The 21,967-nt window shown below is 37.5% G+C and overlaps 1 protein-coding gene across 2 annotated transcripts in view; it reads right to left on the bottom strand.

The window, feature by feature from the left end:
* Window positions 1-21,967, bottom strand: part of ankhd1 (ankyrin repeat and KH domain containing 1) — a 70,845-nt gene that overhangs the window by 22,614 nt on the left and 26,264 nt on the right. For both annotated transcript variants that reach the window (XM_067424363.1, XM_067424362.1), the window contains exon 2: window positions 6,618-6,771. In XM_067424363.1, coding sequence (XP_067280464.1) covers window positions 6,618-6,771 — 154 coding nt within the window. The remainder of the gene's footprint in view (window positions 1-6,617; window positions 6,772-21,967) is intronic.

A 21,967-nucleotide genomic window follows, 5' to 3' on the forward strand; every position in this document is an offset into this window, starting at 1 on the left:
AAAATAAATGAAAAAAAAAAAAAGTTACAAGGGACTTTTCCCAACTTCATAAAAAAATTCTTACCAACCCCAAACTTTTGCACCGTATTGTACATTTCATAATTGCAAATCATTGCATTATAATTAGTTAGTGACTAGGACATCACCAAAAGCATCAAGAGTTACAAGAGTTTTGCTCACGTTTGCCCTTGCATTTGTTTTTTCGTGCTGTCATTTCAGTTGATTATCTAATTAAAATTAACTGTGTTAAAAGTGAGGATAAAAAAAATATGACAACAGATCTAGACACAGCAAACAGGGTTTTGCGAAACATACACAAATATTTTTTTTATATATTTTTGCTGATATTTCCAATCGGTCAACCTCTAATCTCTGTAAATCAAGGGCCGTTTATGTCGGAAATTTGTGTGCTATGCACCATTCCCAACCCTCAAATTTGATTAGCATGTCGTTTTTAATTCCACCTTGTATTATCATGAAAACAGCTGTAGGCTTATTTGAGCATAGACCATCCCCTTCCATCTTGAAACAGATGACCACTAGCCAATTGTACTTTCTTCCTGTCCAAATACCCACATCTTTGCAATTTCCACTGCATTTTTTGTATTTGGCCCTTGTTTAAGTGTTCAAGTAGGTGTGAAGATTGCAAGTATGTGATAACTTTTGATTGCCCACACTTTGCAAGTTAAAATAAACATCTAAAACATTGTTTAGTATTCACTATGTAACTAACAGAAGACACGATTTTAAAATAGTGGAGCTTCTAATTAAGTGATAAAGCCGTTGCAAATGTTGAACAAAATACACAGCCTAATCATCTTTGCACTAATAAAATGTACAACACTTTGTTTTACTAATAAGTGGTATGTAATATTAAATTCATTTAACTTACAGCGGAACTTTTTTTGGTGCATGCAAGTTCTCAAACAATGCATGATGGGATACCCTTAGCCTTGAATACAGCTCTGAAGCGTTGTTCAAGATACTGTGGGCTTAGTGTGCATTAAAGGCACTGCACTATGCCATTTTTTAAACACAAGACAGTCTTGCGCAATTACTTCCTGTGACGTGCAAGCACACGCAGCTGACCAAGACTGCAAGTGTGGGTTTTTGGACAGAATAAGTGGTAACACAGATTTAAAGGGATTTAACCTCAACCAGTAAGAGCAGTATTTGCTTTCCTATCATGAGGCAAAACAGATAATGCTTGTGGTAGCAGGTAAAACACGTGGTATAGATGTGTTCAGTCACAATAGTGTGGTTCAGGTGGAATGAAAACACGTCAAAGCATGTGTAAACAGTAGGCAACGTACGAACAGCATAACGGGAGAACAATTAAGTGCAAGAAAGACAATAACAAAGGACAGAGAAACAAACGACCAAACATAGAAAAAGACACACGTTCTGCACAGATGGAAAAAGGCAATAGAGATGCACATGGTCACAAATAAAGACACACACACTCACAGAGACAGTACACAAGTGTACTAAAGGCCAGTGCTGAGTCATGAGCGATGCTGCTGCTGCTGTATGGAAATCCATTGTTGCCACTAATCTCCCCTTTGGTTCCTCTGCGAGATAACCATCCGCTCATGGGGCAGGGCAGGCCGGTGTAGAGAATCAGGCCTAACACGCTGGGCCTCACCCATACCAACTCATCCCAAACACACACAATGGCACAACACACTAGCTCAACAGAACATGGCAAAACTTAGTGCCAAGTACCATCAACCACCAGTTCCCTAGTTTATAATAAAACAATTACAAAATGCTATACACTGACCCATAGCCCATCAGCACTTGCGTGCAACGAAAGCTCAAAGTAAGCCATTAGGAAAAAACGCACTACAGGATGTAAAGCATGTACAAATAAACAGGTTAAGGATTTACAGGGCTATATTAAGTGCTAAATCTCTATACAGATATTTCTGTGAGAGAACTTAAAAAGCCTCTGTGTTGCTTAATCAGTAATAGTTCTATATATATTGTATCCGTTAGCTTTTTAGCTGAGAAACCCAGATACAGCACTTGCTTTCTGTTCATAATAAAATTCACATACAGGTACGAACCTTGGGTACCTATATAACCGCTATGTAACCAGAACGAATCAGAATGCAGATTGTCTCATTTCGGTGCCCCTTAAATACAAACATGTTTTTGTGCACTCGGCACGTGTCACATATCAACTATTCAGTGTTTTCAACCACATAATGTTTATTTTAGGTTCCAGTCATTTAAATGCACATAACCACTAGCAAAAAATACACATTGATGACTATGGAAGCAGCCAATTAAAATTAGGGATGCACGATATTGGATTTTTGCCGATATCCGATATGCCGATATTTTTCAGCTCATTTTGGTCGATGCCGATACCGATGCCGATATATGTTTATTTTTTCCCTTTGTTTGGAAACAACACCATTTTGAGCAAAAACTATTTTTTTTTCATTCTGGTTTCAGATTTCTGAGGTATCCTTACTAAAAGGATTCTTGTTGAAGATAAATAAATGTTAATAAAGTTCTTTTTATGATAAGAGTATATTAAAAGCTCTGAAAATAACAATAATAAAGTCAGTAATTTTTCACCCCAGATGCAGCTGTAACCTAAATATTGTATTTTTAGATTTAACGTTTGTGCACATGAAGTGGGGGTGGCATGACATCCATTGATGCTGTCTTTTAATTCTACAATTATTGTAGAGCTCCTTGGATTATTTTTCATCATCCATTTCGTAAAATTTTATTACAGATTAATACACTGTATATAAAAGTATTTAATTTACAAGTGTCATGCTTGTGATTTATGACATCATTACTGATTTGTTTATTCAGAACAAGAAGTAACTTCAATTTATTTGTGTATTCTACTTTTCATTGCATTAGTGTAACAACAGCGCACCCACTACATGTATAAATATATAGCGGTCTAGCGGGAGGGCACTAGGACCTGGAGGAGCTTCTGCTGCTGTGGAGGCTGCCGCACGTGCTAGAGAGTGGGACTGGGGAGACGCGATTGGGCTTGTTTTGGGCTAGTTTTGTTGTGAAAACGTGGCAAATCTGCTGCTGACGGTCACGTCCTTCTGTACGTGCATTCAGAAATTCAAGGCAGCATTTAAAAACAGTCAATATAAATCACTGTACATGCAATGTATTTTCTTGTTTTCACTTGAAGAATGACTGCAGTGCTGACATGGTCTTATTGCTGTAGCACTCCTTGCACACGTGAGTTATTGCAGGCACATATCAACACGTTATCATATCGGCAAGGCATATCGGCATAATGTTTTCATATCGACCGATGCCGATTTTTATATTTTAAGCGTTTATCGGCCGATTCCGATGTAGTGCCGATAATATCGTGCATCCCTAATTAAAATCATTTCAATTATAACTTGACTATGTGCCATCTCATATCAGATACATAGTATATAGTAACTATATATTTTACTCCACCCATTCATTAATCCATCCATCCATCTCAGCAAATATCTTCAGAAACACTGTTGGTTATGTCTTAATGTAAACAGGAGAAAGAAAATGTGTAATAGTGTATTAGATCCATGCATTCAGTCTGCAATAGTGTTGTCACGATACTGGAATTTCTCATTTCTAATAGCAATACCTTGATAAATATTGATATATTCGATAACATTTTCATAAAGTTGGAGTATAATTGTTTTACATGTCCCGATCAGGTTTTTTTGCCCTCAAGTCCGAGTCATTTGATTTTGAGTATCTGCCGATATCGAGTCCCGATCCGATACTTCTTTAATACATAAAAAAAAGAATAAAGAAGAGCGAAAAAACGATCCAGGATGTTCCTTATTTTTTAACGATCGATTCGATTCAGGATGCAGGATGATCCAGGATGTTTTCCTTATTTTTATTCAACAACTCTGTTAATAAACAGAACACTTCTGTGAGGTAGCTTGAACAATCAAGTAATAAATAACAAATTCTTCACTTTTGGATTTTAGTGCAACAGTAAATATAAAAAAAGTCTGAGACGTCCCGTTTATTTGGTCAAAATGTCCTGTACATGACTGTCCCGTGTATTGTCTGATGACTAAAGGGCCGTTCACGTTCCGTCAGCGCTATCCAATTGTGTGCAGAGGGAGTTTGAAAGGCAACCGTTTATCCTGCCCCTCGGATTATGGTGAGTTTCCAGACCAAACATCTTGATGTGGGTCTGGCATGTCAGGCTACTCGTAAACATCTTTATCAAACAAACAATTATTTATTTCTCATCCACCCGCCATTGATTCGAATATTATTTTTGTATTACTTGGCCCGCCCAATCGGTGGATATAAGCACGAAACGTGTGCGCCCAGATCAAGAAAGGAATATTATTTCACTATTTGAGATTCACCGGCCTGCCGACGGACTTACGTTTTGGTAGCCCGTCTGGAAAACACATAGCCCCCGGGACTATTACATATAAAAGACTCACATAAGTGTTGCACCATTCCTGTTGGATCCAATATAGAAGAAACAGCATTGTGTTTTGATCTCAATATGTCTGCAATTCCAGCACGACATGAGACTTGTTTACAAACGCTTCCGCAGTGACTGGTCAAAAACTGGAAAAACAAGAAATTTTTCAGCTTTGAAACTTACAGGATCTTATATAACCATGATCTTTTATATATCAAAAGCTAAAGGGAAAGTTGATTTCTCAAGTAATGACCCCTTTAAGATAGGGATGCACGATATTATCGGCACGACATCGGAATCGGCCGATAAATGCTTAAAATATAAAAATTGGCATCGGCCGATATGAAAACATTATGCCGATATGCCTTGCCGATATAAGGTGTTGATATGCGCCTGCAATAACTCACGTCTGCAAGGAGTGCTACAGTGATAAGACCATGTCAGCACTGCGGTCATTCTTCAAGTGAAAACAAGAAAATACATTGCATGTACAGTGATTTATATTGACTGTTTTTAAATGCTGCCTTGAATTTCTGAATGCACGTACAGAAGGACGTGACCGTCAGCAGCAGATTTGCCACGTTTTCACAACAAAACTAGCCCAAAACAAGCCCAATCGCGTCTCCCCACTCTCTAGCGCGTGCGGCAGCCTCCACAGCAGCAGAAGCTCCTCCATGCCCTAGTGCCCTCCAGCTAGACCGCTATATATTTATACATGTAGTGGGGGCGCTGTTGTTACAGTAATACAATGAAAAGTAGAATAAAATAAATTGAAGTTACTTCTTGTTCTGAATAAACAAATCAGTAATGATGTCATAGATCACAAGCATGACACTTGTAAATTAAATACTTTAATATACAGTGTATTAATCTGTAATAAAATTTTACGAAATGGATGATGAAAAATAATCCAACGAGCTCTACAATAATTGTAGAATTAAAGACAGCATCAATGGATGTCATGCCACCCCCACTTCATGTGCACAAACGTTAAATCCAAAAATACAATATTTAGGTTACAGCTGCATCTGGGGTGAAAAATTACTGACTTTATTATTGTTATTTTCTGAGCTTTTAATGTACTCTTATCATAAAAAGAACTTTATTAACATTTATTTATCTTCAACAAGAATCCTTTTAGTAAGGATACCTCAGAAATCTGACACCAGAATGAAAAAAATAGTTTTTGCTCCAAATGGTGTTGTTTCCAAACAAAGGGAAAAAATAAACATATATATCGGCATCGGTATCGGCATCGTCCAAAATGAGCTGAAAAATATCGGATATCGGCAAAAATCCAATATCGTGCATCCCTACTTTAAGACATACCCAACCGTGTTAACCTGAATAATCGCCAGGATGTGCACTTACATATTTTTAATAATTCAAACCCAATAATCTGCGAAACTGACATCGCGATCTGCCTGAGTGAAAGGTCTATGCGTAGCAGCGCACGTTTTAGGTCAGAGTCTGGCAGAGAAAGCACGTCCTGGCCGAGCTGCACTTTATTTTCCAATGCAAGCTTTTCTGTTGTTTTTAGTGAACGATGGAAGCAGAGCTCACAAACACATCCTCACTCCTGCTGTCACACAGACACAAATTAAGAAATAGTGCTCTTATTAGAGTAGTCATTTTTAAAGTACCGTTACTAATAAAATTTCATATCGTATCCAACTTACCCAGTCGACTAAAAATATTGATTGTATCGACCAATCGTGACAGGTCTACAGTGCCGTGTTTCCCACACAGACTAATTTGTGGCGGTCCACCACAAAATCAACACCGGCTGCCACATATTGCGTTGTCATTCATTTTTTTACACTATTTAAAAGAGACATGCAGCGTATTTAGCTGCATTTCCTTAGCTCTACCTCCCTCCCTCCGATTTGTATTTATTTATAATTGGTTTAAAAAAAGTTGTTGCAGCCCTAATTATAGATCTATAAATGTTTATGATTGTGGCAATTTTTGTGGCAACAAAAAAATAACCAACAAAAAGCCATTTGAAGGATCTCTCAAACAGTTTGCTTTAAATCCTTAAAACAAGAACTGAAAGCTCGTCTCATGCTCAGCACTGTGAAGACAGGTTAAATAAACAAGCGTGAGCACATGCATGCAGAGACACAGGATAAATCATTAGGCTTAATGCGATCACATCAGGGTTGGCCGGAGGATGTACCTGCTGCTTCTAGTAATGCCTCGAGCCGGGCCTGTGTTTCTGGGTCTACTGTTCTGAGGTCAGCTCCATCTGCTGCGCTGGAGAGGAGAAGCTCTGAAGCTGTCTTTAGTACGGGGTTATCCAGATCCTCCTGGTCTAGTATGAATGATTCGACCTGCATGGAAAGAGCCAGTGTCAGCAACTGTCTGCTCGTTATTTACTAAACAAGAAAAGAAAAAAGAAAAGAAACAGGATGTGGTGTTGCACACATTTCTATATAGTAAAATAAACTTAAAAAGCTAATTTAATTAGTCTGAAGATGGAAAGAGTCTCTCTTCTGTGTAATGGGCAACATTCATGTATCAGAATCTGTAGACTGTGGCATGACTTGGAAAAAAAAAATGAATTGGTCTGCTCCAATGAACACAGCGATTCCACAGTGAGACAATACCATACACCAGGAAGTGCTGAAATGAAACAAGAGTGTCACACTGATCCTGCAATGACCATTAGATAAAGTAAACCATACCCTCAGTGACACCAACAAAGCAAATGATTAAACCTTTAGTCAACCTTTAGTCAAACTTTGAGTTGAATGAATAAAATGAATGACATTGCATGTATTTAAATCTGATTAATTGGCATTTCAGCATTTCCTTTTTTTTAAATCTAATAAATACTGAATAAACACGACAAAAATCAACATATGCCCATATAATTTGTACAATACGGACTAAAGGCCAGGCATGTTTTTCAATTTGTCTAAGGTAGACATTTTATTTATTTATTAAAGTTACAAGTAGCTCAGCTCACCTGTCTCGAGACCCATACATGCAATATTCCAGGTATCTTTAAACACAGAATGGGACCCGAGTACAGCTCAGCTCACCTGTAGTAGCAGCTGAGGTAGGACTGCTCGAAGAGAACACAAAAACATACTTAACCCCCTAAACCCGAAGAACACACCCACGCTTTTTGCTGGATTTTTCCAAATGAGTGTAAAACAACTTAAAATACTATCATTTTTGGCCTCGCATACATGAACGACATGTCTTTACAAAGCTTGAAGTGTCTACTTTTAACACAAAATAAAAACTAAATGCTTTTTTGCTAAATTTAGAAAACAAACAGGATGTGCATTCTCCTATTTCTGTCCTGTGATGTCCATTCTGAAATGCATCTGGAAATGAACTCAGAAAACTTGCCACACAGACATCTCTTTATAAAGCATGGAATGTCTACTTTTAAATGAAGTCATTTATAAAAAAATTCTCAGTTTATGTAATTCATATGAAAACAGCGATGTACAGTTTCTCAAGCGGCTGCTCACTATCAATAATGTGACCACACCCACACGCGCTAAAAGTAATTCACATGTAAATCGTCCCTGAGGAACTAGCGCAAAATTGTAAACGCCCCCCCCATCACCTCAAAACAAAGAATCATCTGCATCATTCTTCTGCATTTCATTGAGTTTGGAAGACACGCTGTGATTTACCTCAAATAAGAACACGATTAAGATGAGAATTTAAGGTAAAACATTTCTTCTCACTTATATTACTGATGCATAAACGTTACATCGTAGGCTAATAGTTGAACTATTGCCAGACTAAAATGTGTGAAATCAAATAGAAACATTTCAAATGCTAAATAAAGATACACATATGACATGGGGTTATTTTTATGCTCTATAACAGTGGTTCTTAATCTTTTCTCAGTGATGTTCACCCTGTGTATGACATGCAGAGCTCTACGCTAATTTGTTCCTTGAAAAGCACACATTTTTAAAAAAAAAAAAATTAGGAGCACAGTCAAAAATTTAGGAGTACTGTCTAATGCATCAAACGCATTTCAATTATAACTTTTAAATGTATGCATCATCTGTCAATTTCTTAAATTAAAATAGAAAAGTAAATTCAGTTAGAGCAATTAAACAATCAGACTGTTTCCAATCAAATGAGATATGCATCAAAAGATCCATTTTTGCACTGCAGAAGTGGCGCACAAGCTCTATCTGAAGTGGGATTTAGACCTATGATTTAGACACATTTACATGTGTAAATAATGTTGTATGAATGTTTTACATGTAAGTTTTTGAATTTAGAAATATGTACAAATTAAACTTTAAAAGTTTAATATTTTAAAATAAAAAGTCCATGCAAAGTATAAATATGAAAATAAAACCGCCAATAGGTGGCGGGAATTCATTCAGTCAATAGTTCAAAACACAGGTTCGAACCGCTTAGAGATGCGAATAAGTTCTGGACTGGTGTGGCTTTGATTTTCACCAGATAGACAGTGTTGTGGCTAAAACGTTGTTACTTAATATAAACTTGTCTATTGGACTTTTGTACAAGATCAGTATCACATATGGAATCATACCAATACTCTGAGAAAAAGCAATTAAGCCGTGACTTAAAACTTAAAAGCCGCTTCATACACAGAACCGCATCCGTCTTGGGCAAGAACATAGCAGTCGGATCTACTTTTCTCTCTTTGTGTCTATGGCGAGTCACTCAGATACTGTGCTAATCCGCAGCGGGAATATAAACACTTGTTTTATGTGTACCATAGTGATTCAGGACAAGACAAAAACACGGTTTGGAAAAAAGTCTTCATGATATACTCGCTCATTTTATACATTTCGTAATTTTTTAAACAGAATATGTGATCAAGATTAAGGGCTTTTTAAATGTATTATTAATACATTCTTTTTTGATGGCATTTTTGCCCCAAGCATTCAGTTCATTTCTGAGCTTGTTTATGATGATCCAAATGTGGTATTTCCAGTTAATTTTGATTTGACTGTTATCATCAGCGCGAGGTATCTGGTAGTTAAAGTGCCTGCCTCTTCAGACCCGTTTAACTTTGTAAACAATTGTTGTTTGAAGTGTAGTCCTTCCGTCGCACACGTTTTTGCACTTATTCTGCTGACTGAAGGCATGAAAAGCAGTTGATTGCAGTAGGAAACGTAGCCTAACAGTTCTCAGTGTTGATGCGCTTTGGGAGTTGTAGTTTTTATTCTGTTTGTATTACACATCCATTCATGAGAATCGATCGGGTCACTCACGCCTAAATATTTTTTCACAGTCACACACAGTAATTTTCAGACGTAAAAGTGCCCAAAATGGGCTATATGTAGAGATGTTATTTTTATGCTCTATAATATTAAACAGCTTGACATAATAGTAGGGGTTGCCAACTTTCCTGTATTAGCCAGGGATGTGAATTTTTGCAATTTCTCATTTCGATCATTGATAGGTCTCAAAAACGAGTAATCGATTAACCATGGGCAGGGTTTGTGCGGGGGGCAGGGAGTCTCTGTCATGGAAATATGAAACTATTTTAAGATTGTTACGAAAATTTCCATGTCTATGCAAATATGAACATATGACTATAAAAAAACTGCTGGATTATGATGCAAAAATGTCTTTGAAATAGGGTTAAAACCAAATAACCGTAACAAATAACAAAGTCAATAATAACGGACATTGTATTTGAGCTGAAACTGAATACACCACCCTGCAGAGCTTTGCTAGCAGATTAATAAATTCCAAACCCATCCTATATGAGATTAATCAGATATATGCCTATTACAAAATCTGCCAAAAAGGACAAATGCGCAAGTGAACTTGGCCATGCTAGTATTTTACAGGCTTGAAAGAGAAACTCATTTTGAATGCGCTCTTCCCTTAACAAAAACACCGATACACAGGCAACTAAAGCACAGATCCATATAATCGTGTTCTCAGTATAATGCTATATGACAGATTTGTGCTGCACAATTTTATTTTTCATGATCAAAGTGATTACAGGCATTACTGCACATTTTCGAATCCATGAGAAACAACTTTAAAACAGGTCTACTGTTGTTGTTTTTTAACAAAACACTGCAGCATTATTAATAGCATCAATGAATTAAAAAAAAAAATATCTAAAATGAATATGACCGTCTCAAATAACCCAGAATCGATAACGTTGGGCTGTTCACATTTGAGCTGAAGCTGATGAGAATGAACGCCAATATAACGGCAGCGCTTTGCTAGCTGGTTATTAAACTTAACCAAATGCGTCCTATACAAGATGAATCGGATATAGACAACTTATGATCAAGTATTAAACAAGTATCTTACAACTTGCATTTGTGGAAAAGGACGCGGATGCGCACATGAACTTGACCACGCTAGTCTGATGTAACTCTCGTTGTGGATTTCCTTTAACAGCTGATACACAGGGAACTAAAGCACAGAGAATACAACATTCTATCTCAATCCCGTTCTCATTATAATGTGTATCTGACATATTGGTGATGCACATCTTGCACTATTTCATGATCACAGTGCTTTCAAGTGTCACTGCGCACTTCAGTTTCACTTTATTTCACGGTCTGGAAGGCGTGCTGTATAACGCTTACCAATCGGACCTCAGTTACCACCCAAAATGCCGCAATAACCAATCCAAAAAATAGACAAATATATTTTTTAAAGTCAGCGAGATCGGTTTCATGATCGATCGTCGCCGTCACGTTCAGATACTAGAGTACTTGACCACTGTTGCCCAACCCTAGTATTGGCTGAGACGTCCCGTTTATTTGGCCAAAATGTCCTGTACATGACTGTCCCGTGTATTGTCTGATGACTAAAGGGCCGTTCACGTTCCGTCTTTTGGGCGCCCAAATCCCCCAAAGAGAGCTTTTCTCCTTAAAATATCATCCTTTCTGCACAGTGTTTCACTTAATCAGTGCAATCTGGCAACCCTGCGCACACACTCCCTCTAAATGTGGAGTTTAGTGACTCCACAGCGAAATCATACTTCAGTGTAATTGTCATACAGCCAGTCTGTTTCTTCACAAGACACTTGTGCTATTTGTGTGACTAAATCTGCCAGGATCAAACCTTCAGCGACAAATTTCAACAAATGCATCACGGAACTCCACCTTACTGTTTGCAGAATAAACGCGCCTTTGTAACCGATGTGACAATTCAATCGGGAAAAGGAACCTAATTTAGAAATATTGGAAATAATATTACGAGTTTTGCTGTTTTATCTCTTGAAGTTCCTAAAGGTTTAGAAGCTTTCATAATGGCCCTCATATTTCAATTATGGCCTCAATTATCTTACTAGTCCACTAGTCAGGGCACTGACTAGGACATAAGTCAATGGGCTGACTCCCTGATCAGTGCTCTGACTACTGAACTATTGAGATGATTGAGACACGCCCATCAAGACCATCAGGGAAGTGGAAAAAAGCGAAATTGTTTTATTTGACAGTTTAAAAAGTGGGAATAAAGGCACACACAAAACAAAATGTGGACCTAAATTAAGAGTACTGATAATAGTGTGGGGCTTCGGGGTTGAGAAGCGCACTCCAGCAGATTAAATAGCTGTTTGGATGAGAAATTATCACAATGCATTATTTTACATCACGTTTTGAAACAATTAGCATTTAAATTCGAATCACGGCACATGTATTGGTGTGTACGATATTGATGATGATGTGATGTGGAGTACCATTCCATTCACATTAATAATTGCATGACAATTTGTAAGATTCGTATTATAAATATTATTATGATTTTTATTATTAATTACGCTTATTTTTTTAGAAGAAGAATGTCGTTATTATTTATTTTATTATTATTATTATTTAAAAGAAGAAGAATGTCCATTTTTATTATTTTGTCAGTCTGAATTATTTTCAGTCCTAGTCTGTGCACAGCTTCAGGTAAATCGCACAGGCTCGCAACTAGAGAAATACATGCCAACAAATCAAATGCTTTGGTATAGTCACACAAATTAAACATTAAAGTCCATTGCACAAAAATAAACACTGAAGTTTATAATTACTATGTTGTTGTTGTTGTTTTTTACAGTGGGTCATAATATAGCATATCTTTGTCAATGCGTTTTGTGGTGTTAGGAATTGTTTTTCTGCGTATTTTCGCACTAACTCAAACGTGCGTACACCACCTCCTGAGCTGGCGTAGGATTTGAGCGGCCGTACGCCAACGTCCATATTGATAAATCTCAAAGTCACCTTGGGTTTGGGTGTACGCAAGGTGTATGCTGGAAATCTGGTGTACGCACTTGATAAATGAGGGCCAATGTGAATCAGTTGAAAATGATATCGCCATTGGTAAGTTCTAAAACGCAACATGAAAATGTGAAAAAAGCTTAACGTGGTTAAGACGGCGAACGAACCACACGTAGTGAACACCATAATAAAGCATATAATGTACAGAACAGCAGATGAGCCCTGAATAGGAACGCAGTGCGTTTGGCATTTTCCTCCCATAAAAAAAAAACTCTCTACGTGGTTTAATGTAGGCTACAGTGACATTAAAAGATCAAACTTCGTAAACATTTAATATTAATTAAGCATACTATGTAGAAAAAATGGTTTGTGCAGAATTTGATCTTTTAATATCACTAGTAGGCTACATTAAGTAATGTTAAGTGTATTAAGTTAAGCTTTTAGCTTTTTCTTTATAACACTTTTCTATGGGAGGAAAACACTTAATGTGTAATTAAACGCGTTGTGTCCATATTCTGGCTCAACTGTTTTGCTTTACAGTTGCCTATGGTTTATGTTTTTTTTGTTTTTTTAACAGAGTTTGGTCTTTTAATATCACTGTAAGTGCATTAAGCCACATTAAGCATTTTTCACGTTAAGCGTTTTAGACTGTCCATAGCCACAGACATATTTTTTATATCATTATTCTTTGCTTTAAGAATTTGCTGGGCAATCTGAATCTGCGTTTTGTCTCATTTGTAAACGAATTGTGTTGCTTTAAAAAACAAATGTGAATACAGATTATAAAGTATTCACCAACACAATGTGTTTTGTATTGATTTACAATCTAACGAAGTTATCATAGTTGGTTAAATGAAGTTGGTGTGCCACCTAAAGGCCTTTTTGGTGAAGTGTAGGTTGGTAAACAACATTACCCTTTTTGACTTTAGAATAATCGTGATCAATAATCGTGCTTAGATTTTGAGCAAAATCGTGTTTATCATTTTTACCATTGCCATGCAGCGCACGGTATTAAATTTGATTAATTTTATATACAAGAATCTTTTTCCATTTTGCTATCAAAGCTGGAGTGAGAGTGTGAGAGAGTGTGATTGTGAGAGAGGGAGAGAGGTAGAGAGGCTGCATCTGTTCAGCATCTCTCAACAACAAAGATGCGCATTAATCGCTTAAAAATAGCTGCTGAGAAATATAATGTAGTGATCCAGTAGCAAAGCTATTTTATTGTTTATTGCCAAAAGTCACAGGGGTGCCATTGACAAGTTTATGTGCTCCTGAATGCGTGCTCAGCACAATCTCCGCTCTCTCTTTGTGAGTGACATAGGCCTGTGTGCGTGTGTCATTGAACGGTGATTCAATGACTTGAAACTACCTGTGCATTAAACAATTTTATTGCACACCTTCCAGCCAATCAGAATCGACCATGACATAAGTAAGGGATGATAAATAAGTAAATAAAAGTGTCGTAACAGTAACTTCACAAGGTGTTGGTGCCAGAGACAAACTTCTGGAATACAAAATTGGGTAACTTAGAAGAATTTTAAAAGCTTTGCATCCCTTTTACCATTCATCTTAGTGGTAAACAATCGATCTCTTTAACAAGATAACAGCCCTAATTGAATTCCCCAAAAACAGCGGGTTGATTTTTTAATTTCTGCAATTTACATCTATACAAACGGCCAGATAGTGCTGCATGATATACCAGAACTAGAAAAAAAATATGGCGATACCCTGCTATTACAAATGGTACAATATGTCATTTTGATTAGTACCGGTACCTTAAGGAGAACAGCATGCTAATTTGAGCTGTATTTCTCAATTTGTGTCAATGTGTGACAGCAGGAGTCAGGACGTGTGCAGAGCTCTGCTTACACCGTTCACTAAACATTGGAAGCAGAAGAGTTAAATATATACACACAGCGCATGACAAAATAAGCAACAGAAACATACGCTCATGAGAAAATAAAAATGCTTTCCCTGCCAGACTCTGACCTGAAGCGTGTACACGTATTTCAGGCAACGTGTAATCACAATTCAGTTCTTTTGCAGATTATTGGGTTTGGTTTTTTGAATGGTCAATTTTTTTTTTTAAATGAATGTGCTGTAGAGTATTCAGGTAAACAGTTGGGGATGTCTTTAGTGAACATATACAGTTGAGGAAACTGGATCTGTGCAGGTCTTTAAGCTGGATCTAATATTCTGTGTGATTAATGTTAATCAGACAACAATGAAAAATACAACAACAAAAAAACATGCTTGGCTAAATAACTTGTATATATATATAGACTTAGAGCTGTAAAATAAAGCACTGTTTATGTCTTTAATTTGAATATGCATGTTTTGCTTATTTTAAAAACAAAGATCAAATTTAAAAAACTATATTGTAATTAAAACAATTATAATTAAACATTTAATTACTTATATCCTTTCTTTGAGAAAAGAACAGCACTAAAATCATTCTTAAATGGATCCCCTGGTGTTAAGACTTGTATGGCTTAATATAACAAATGATGTCTCTTACTGAAATATGTAGTAGAAAACCCATGAAAGATCTACGTTATTTAAAGGAACTGTATGTAAGAAATGTATTTCCATTAAATCATAAAATGGTCCTGATAGGTCACTAGACATTAAGAAATCATGTTAATTTCAAATACTTATATCACTGACAACAGTAGTCCGGACAGAATATTGTCTTTTGAAAGTTGTTGTTGCAGCCCTCAACTGGGGCCCGTTCTTCGTACCTCACTTAATACAGCCGAGATGATTTGACAGATCCCAGATCTTTTAATCGTGATAACTGATCTCTGGCTAATTTGGTTCTTCAAACGAATTTGTGGATTGGATTAAGTTATCTGAGATCACTGCTCGTGCCTGTGTTCCCTGAAGAGGGCAGATGCATTGATACTCGAAACCACGATCAGCAATGCAGCGATTGGCTGGCGTCAAGACAACGTAATGACATCATATAATTAAAAAAGCCACCTGGCAAACTTGTCAAATAAAAAAAGAAAGAAGAAAAAACACGAATTTCTGGACCTTTATAAGGAAAACAACCAAACCAACATAAAAGTTAGATAAATTAAATGTTCACTGTTTTGATGAACATGATTCCCAATTATTTATATTCATGATTTTAGAGATCAAGATCAAATTATCTGCATCTCTTGAGCTACATCAAGCCACTCCCATAACATCCGTCATCACTCAAATTAATGCACAACGAAGATTAACTGCACAATGTGTGTAAACCTCCAATAAAACTATAAAGTAATTATTCCATCACAATTCACAAATAAATCTCTCAATCAAGTGACTGTCTATAGCATTTTACACAAATTTTACACAACATCAAAATATTATTTTCAAATATTTATTACTATTTTAAATTATTATTGCACCTGGTTCAGTAAAGAACTCTTATAATAAGGTAGCAGTGGCTGGGACAGATTTTAAGTATCACCTCAAGATGCAATCTAATCCTGTTTACATGAAATAAGCTCCCAAGCAGGTTTAAGCTAACGGACCTGTTGCTATGACAGCAAGTCCAGGATGAGCTTTGAAGAACCAAACAATCTAAGATCAAGCCAAATCGTCAACAATCAAATCCAGCTAACTGAGTTAGTGACGTACGAAGAACAGGCCCCTGATGTTGACATGCGTTTTGGCCTGATGAAGCCCCACCCTTCACCTATCGACCAATCACCAAGTCAGTAGTGTTTCGGCATTCGGGTTGCCAGATCTGCTGTAGTTACCACAGCTGCAGCAACAAACGCTCCTGCTGGATCCTGCAACCAATCTGGCAACCTCAAGACAGGGGGAGGGGGATAATGATTGCAGTACCAGTTTTGGCCACAATCTTACATACACTTCCTATAAGAAAATAAATTTTATATTTGGAACATGGGCGGCGTCATTGTGTTTGCATTCTAGGGTGATGACGTAGAATGGTTGCACTCGGCAATCAGCTGGCGCTACCCTTAGCTATTTTTACCACAAAACTATTAATTGGTTTGTAATTGTACTTAAAACACACTCAAAACATGCATGTGTGCACACATAGATCGGTGGGCACGTCCACACACACCTGACAGACTACTCTGTCTCAATCGAGGTGTTATGGGCTGCTCTTGTCAGTCTCCACGACAGTCTCACATTGCACTGCAATATTGAGTGTAGAGCTGATGTACACGCAACAGCTGTTTGACTTCATGCACTCATTTCATTCACTCCTTCAAGTGAACTAATGTCAGGAATAGTGAATGAGGGTGATTTTAGATTCAGCCATGGAGAGTGCTGGCCTGCTGAATCAGAACCAGGTGACAAATTAGGTAAGTCAACCCTCATGTATAACATTACAGCAGTTTGAGCATGTGCGCGCAATGTTGTTGTGTGTGTGTGCGCGCGCATTTGCCGCGCACAGTGCATGGATGTGTGTGCAGGTCGATCTGTTGGGGTGCGTGTGTGTAAGAGAGAAAGAGAATTGTGTGCACATGTCGGAGTACAATTTTCGAGTTAGCGACAGCTAATAGTTACAGATAGCGCCAGCTGTTTGCCGAGTGCAACCATTCTACGTCGTCACCCTAGAAAATACTTGATCCGATACCATAGTTCTTAAACAAGACCTAATGTTAGTTATTATGTTGACCGCTAGCTTTGCCTAACTGCTGCACGGTTCTTCTTCGCTGCTCCTGCTCGGAATGCATTGTACACGCAGGAAATTGTGCTGTGTTGCCACCAAATTGCCACAAGTAACCATTGCTAGAACAGCAAAGAAGAAATGCAAAGGCGTAAGCAGTATGTCTGCTGTTTAGTAGTATTTCAGACAGGAAATTTGGTACTGAAATTAAAAAAAGATTATGATACCAGTGTTTCTGTAGTAAGTTACCGGTAGCTGTGTTCAGTATCTTCTGTTTTTATCTAAGCCAGACTGTAGCTGAATATATAATAGTGACTGAATATTAAACTGCAAAATACTATTTAAATATTACTCCTGCATGTTCTGCGTCTCTGACGCAGGTGTGACGCTCACTGTCTATGTAATCTCTGCCGTGTCACTATACGAGGACACAACGTATAAACCGTCATTTTATGAGTTTACGGTTTCATTTGAGAAAAAGAAATTGTTTGCCATATGACCAAAGGCACTCAAAGGTCTTCACGGCAATCCGTGAAAATAAGTTTGGTTTTAAGTGAAGAAATTGACAGAATATCAAAGTTCTTTTTTGCTTAAGAAAAAATAATAATATTACTGTCAAATGCATGTCAAATAATAAAATACTATAATAAATACACAGCAGTCATGTTTTATTAAGGATTAAGTCCTTAAGTCCTATAAAATAATTCTAGATATTCATACAGTGCTAGTAGTATATACTAGCCTAGAAATCTAGACGCACCCTAGAGGCAGCAAATTTAATTTGCCCGCAAGTGTGGTCTAGCAACTCTCAATTCCTATCTGAGCTGTATTCCTCAGAATCTGGACGGGCCAATCACGTCGTGTATAGAGTCGGCGGGCGGGGCCATAATGACGACGGCCGAGTTGCGTTTGCGTGCTTCTAGTAACACAGAACCTGGCGAACGGCGGCGGTCTTTCGAATCAGCTCTGCCCGCGCCTCCGGAAGACTTGGAGTTAAGCTTTCCTCTGAGAAAAGAACAAAGAACGGCACTGAAGTCATTCTTAAAAAGGGAAGATGTGTTCGGAGTTTAGCCAACCGGATACGGCGAATGTTTAATCAGTCAGCGAGCTCCCCTTCACCGTCGTTGCTCCGGTTGGTGTAGCGCTATCCTATCGCGTGCAGAGGAAGTTTGAAAGACAACCGTTTATCCCGCCCCTCGGATTGAGCCCTGTCTATGGTGAGTTTCCAGACCAAACATCTTGATGTGGGTCTGGCTTGTCAGGCTAAGTATATACAGTTTTATATAAAGATACACACACCGGTATTGGATCAGTACTTGCTATCGGCTGATACCCTGAGCCCAGGTATCAGAATCGGGAAGGGAAAAAAAAGGGTATCCGGACATCTCTAATTGCGTGCACTGGCATGCAATTATTATTGCAATAAGAGAAGGGAATGGTCAAAACCCAGGGTAGGAACATGCTGGCCAAGTGATTTTTAGTTTAAAAAATATAACAATGAATAATAAGTTCTGTTGTCATATTCAATTGCTATTAATGTTTTTTTTTTTGTCCTTATTATCGATAGAGGTATTTTAGCTAGTTACTGTGAAAAGCTTGCTCTGTCTGGATGTGCTAAAATTCAGAGTAAGGATGCTTTCCTTTCATTCACAAATGCTGATCACAAATGCACACTTCAATAAGCCAGAAGAATGCAAGTTAATGGGTTTACATGCTAGGAGAAATCGGGGTAAAGGGCAAAAATCTAGTCGAGTCGAATGGTTTATGCTTAAGCAGTTTATGAATTCACTCCAATAAAGGATAACAGGTTAACGCGTTTACATGGCCACATGCACTGTCGGCTTACTCATAATGGGGTTAAGAACATGCATGTAAACATACTCAATTATTCCCTGAAAGCAAAAACTGACCAAGCTTTTGGCATATGTTGCTGCATTAATGACACATACTCTGAGACAACAGTGAATCCACCTCAACAAAAGCAGACTAATAGTAGCCTACATGAACCATCTAAAATTTACTGGTTTAATATTTCTCTTGTGGACCATCCATTAATGACAGAGAAAAAAGTGCAAGATTCAATAAGTTGTTTTAATCAATAAGTAACATTTTAAATATGGACATTTTCAAACAAACGCTTAGATTTGCTAAAGGCCTTTATTATTCTCGCTATTAACTTGTTGCTTAGTAGGGCTGTCACTTTTTATTGGATATTCGAATATGCATTCGAACATGATGTGAAATATCCGTAATGGAACTATAAATAAACTATCCGGTTTTTAAAGTGCCATGTAGCGCAAATTTTTTTACAGTCGGGTGCGTTTACATGGAGCACTGTAATCGGTTTAAAAGCCCAATCTGAATGAAAATGCTCCATATAAACACCTCAGTCGTAATCAAAATGCCCAAACTGAATGAAATTGTAATCGTTTTGAGATGGGTGGGATAAACATTTTCATGAATCGTTCAAACGAAACATTTCACCATGTAAACGACCTGACCGGATTACTTTTGAGTGTGCGTCCTTATATGAGGTACACAGCACGCTTTCACCACTGAAGAGCACGCGCTGCGCTCACATGCACCAAGCATGTTGACAAGAGGGGAAAGTACATTTTTCTGAGGGATAAACTTTTTATTTCGTAAGAATTTATGAAGATAATTTTGGCATAATGACACTGTCCCTAAACCTAGCAAACAATCAACTACTTAAACTGCGTCTGACATTAGAATTAATTTTTTTCTGAGATGATTAATACAGTTTACAACAAATAGCTTTTATAAAACCGTATAAGTCCTGGTGGCCGTTGAGAGTTGCTATGACATCCGTAAACAAATTCCAGCTGCTGGAGAGGACGGTGTCGATCTGATGCGGTAGACAAACTGAAAGCTGTGATGACTGCATTTAGTGGCACTTCATATCTTAATTTACACTTAAGTTGATAACCTGCTGTTTCAAACAAAGTTAAAAATTTATTTTTCCATACACGCTGTGGCCTGAGTCCTGTTTATGGCTGTCAGACTGTTAATGCATTTGTGATAGAATCTCCGTTACGAAGTTGTCTGTTTTTTAAATTTTTATATGGGGTCGTAGATATTCGAATACATTGGTTGATATTTGATATCCATTCAAAAAATGTTTTATGATTTCAGATTTTAAATGACAGCTCTATTGCTTAGTATGCATATTACTAGGATATTAGCATTTTATTAGTACTTAAAGCACATATTACAGCCTTATTCTGCATGACCATATTCTATTTACATCCTTAAAACAGAGTTAATTGTCTTTAAGGTGTTAACATGAGCCTTTAACAATAACAGCACTAGCACATGGCAGGTTCACTTGAACAGAGACAGGTAATTAACACAAATGAGGGCACTAGTCACAAAGTTCACATCAGCCACTAGGCCCACCCCTCTCTTAAACGCAGCTGGGAGAAAAAGCTGCGTGCTATTTAGGCCCTGAGCCTTTGAGGAATTACTGTAAGCATTAAGATGAGCTGATCAGCGGGTTTCCCCCTCCCTATTCACTCCCTATGCCCTTGACCTCCACACACCTTCCTTAACACCCAAACTGAGGTACTGGGCTGCTTGTTAGCATAGGCAGAAGCACAGTGATGGCTAACAACACGGGCAGGCTAGACCCAACACAGTGATCTCAAAAGCCATCTGCAACATCTTTAGAAAGTACAGGTGTACCAAAAGTGTTTTAACAGAGTCAACCTCTACTAAAGTGTAATAATGGAACAACAGCTCTAAAAAGTGACTTCTCAGGTTCAGTATTTTCATGGATTTAAATAAAATCTAAATAAAAGGACTTTAAATAAAAAGACAAAAACAACAATACCTAAATAAATAAATACTTCCTAGTAAAAAAGAAAAACAAAAAAGGCAAATAGCCAACTTGATTTTCAAAAGTCAACAATTTTGTGACATTTGAATTAGGGCTGTCATTTTTAAAAAAAAATCTAATTCGAACAGATATCAAATATCAAGCAATGTATTCAAATTTGAAATATTTGAATATCCACAGGCAACACTAATCTATCAACTTGATTGGATCAAGTGCAGCTCTTTTATTGACAATAGCCATGTTTACATGCGCACTTATTTGATTCCGATTAAAATCATTCCGATTGAAATATTCAGTAGACTGCTCACAAGAGACGTTATCTAAACCGATCTGGGCTTTACATGTGCTGACTTTTAAATCAAAAGCGTCACACAGTTTGTCTGCCGCATCAGAAATGTCGACGCTGTCCTCTCTAGCAGCTGGAATGTGTTCATGGTTGTCATTGCAACTCTCAATGACCACCAGGATTTAAAAAAAAAAGGTTTTATAAAAGCTATTTATTTGTTGTAAAGCGTAAATTATCATCTCAGAAAAATTCATTATTCAAAAAAGTTCCTGGGACAAACGCTGTGAAGATGAGAAGGTGTAGCCAGGCCCCGCCCACCGACTCTATACACAATGTGATTGGCCCGACAAGAGTTAGGGGATTACAGCTCAGAAGGGTATTGAGAGTTGCTAGACGACACTCACGGGCAGATTAGATTTGCTGCCGCTAGGTCAGATTTAGATTTCTAGACTAGAGTAAAACTGCTTCAAATGTATGTATGTTGCATACAATAGTCCATAAACCAAATCATGTCCTCACAATCCACAAGTAAACAAATGCAAATGTTGACAAGGCACTA

The sequence above is a fragment of the Pseudorasbora parva genome, chromosome 18 (genome assembly GCF_024679245.1).
Source record: "Pseudorasbora parva isolate DD20220531a chromosome 18, ASM2467924v1, whole genome shotgun sequence".
NCBI lineage: Eukaryota > Metazoa > Chordata > Actinopteri > Cypriniformes > Gobionidae > Pseudorasbora > Pseudorasbora parva.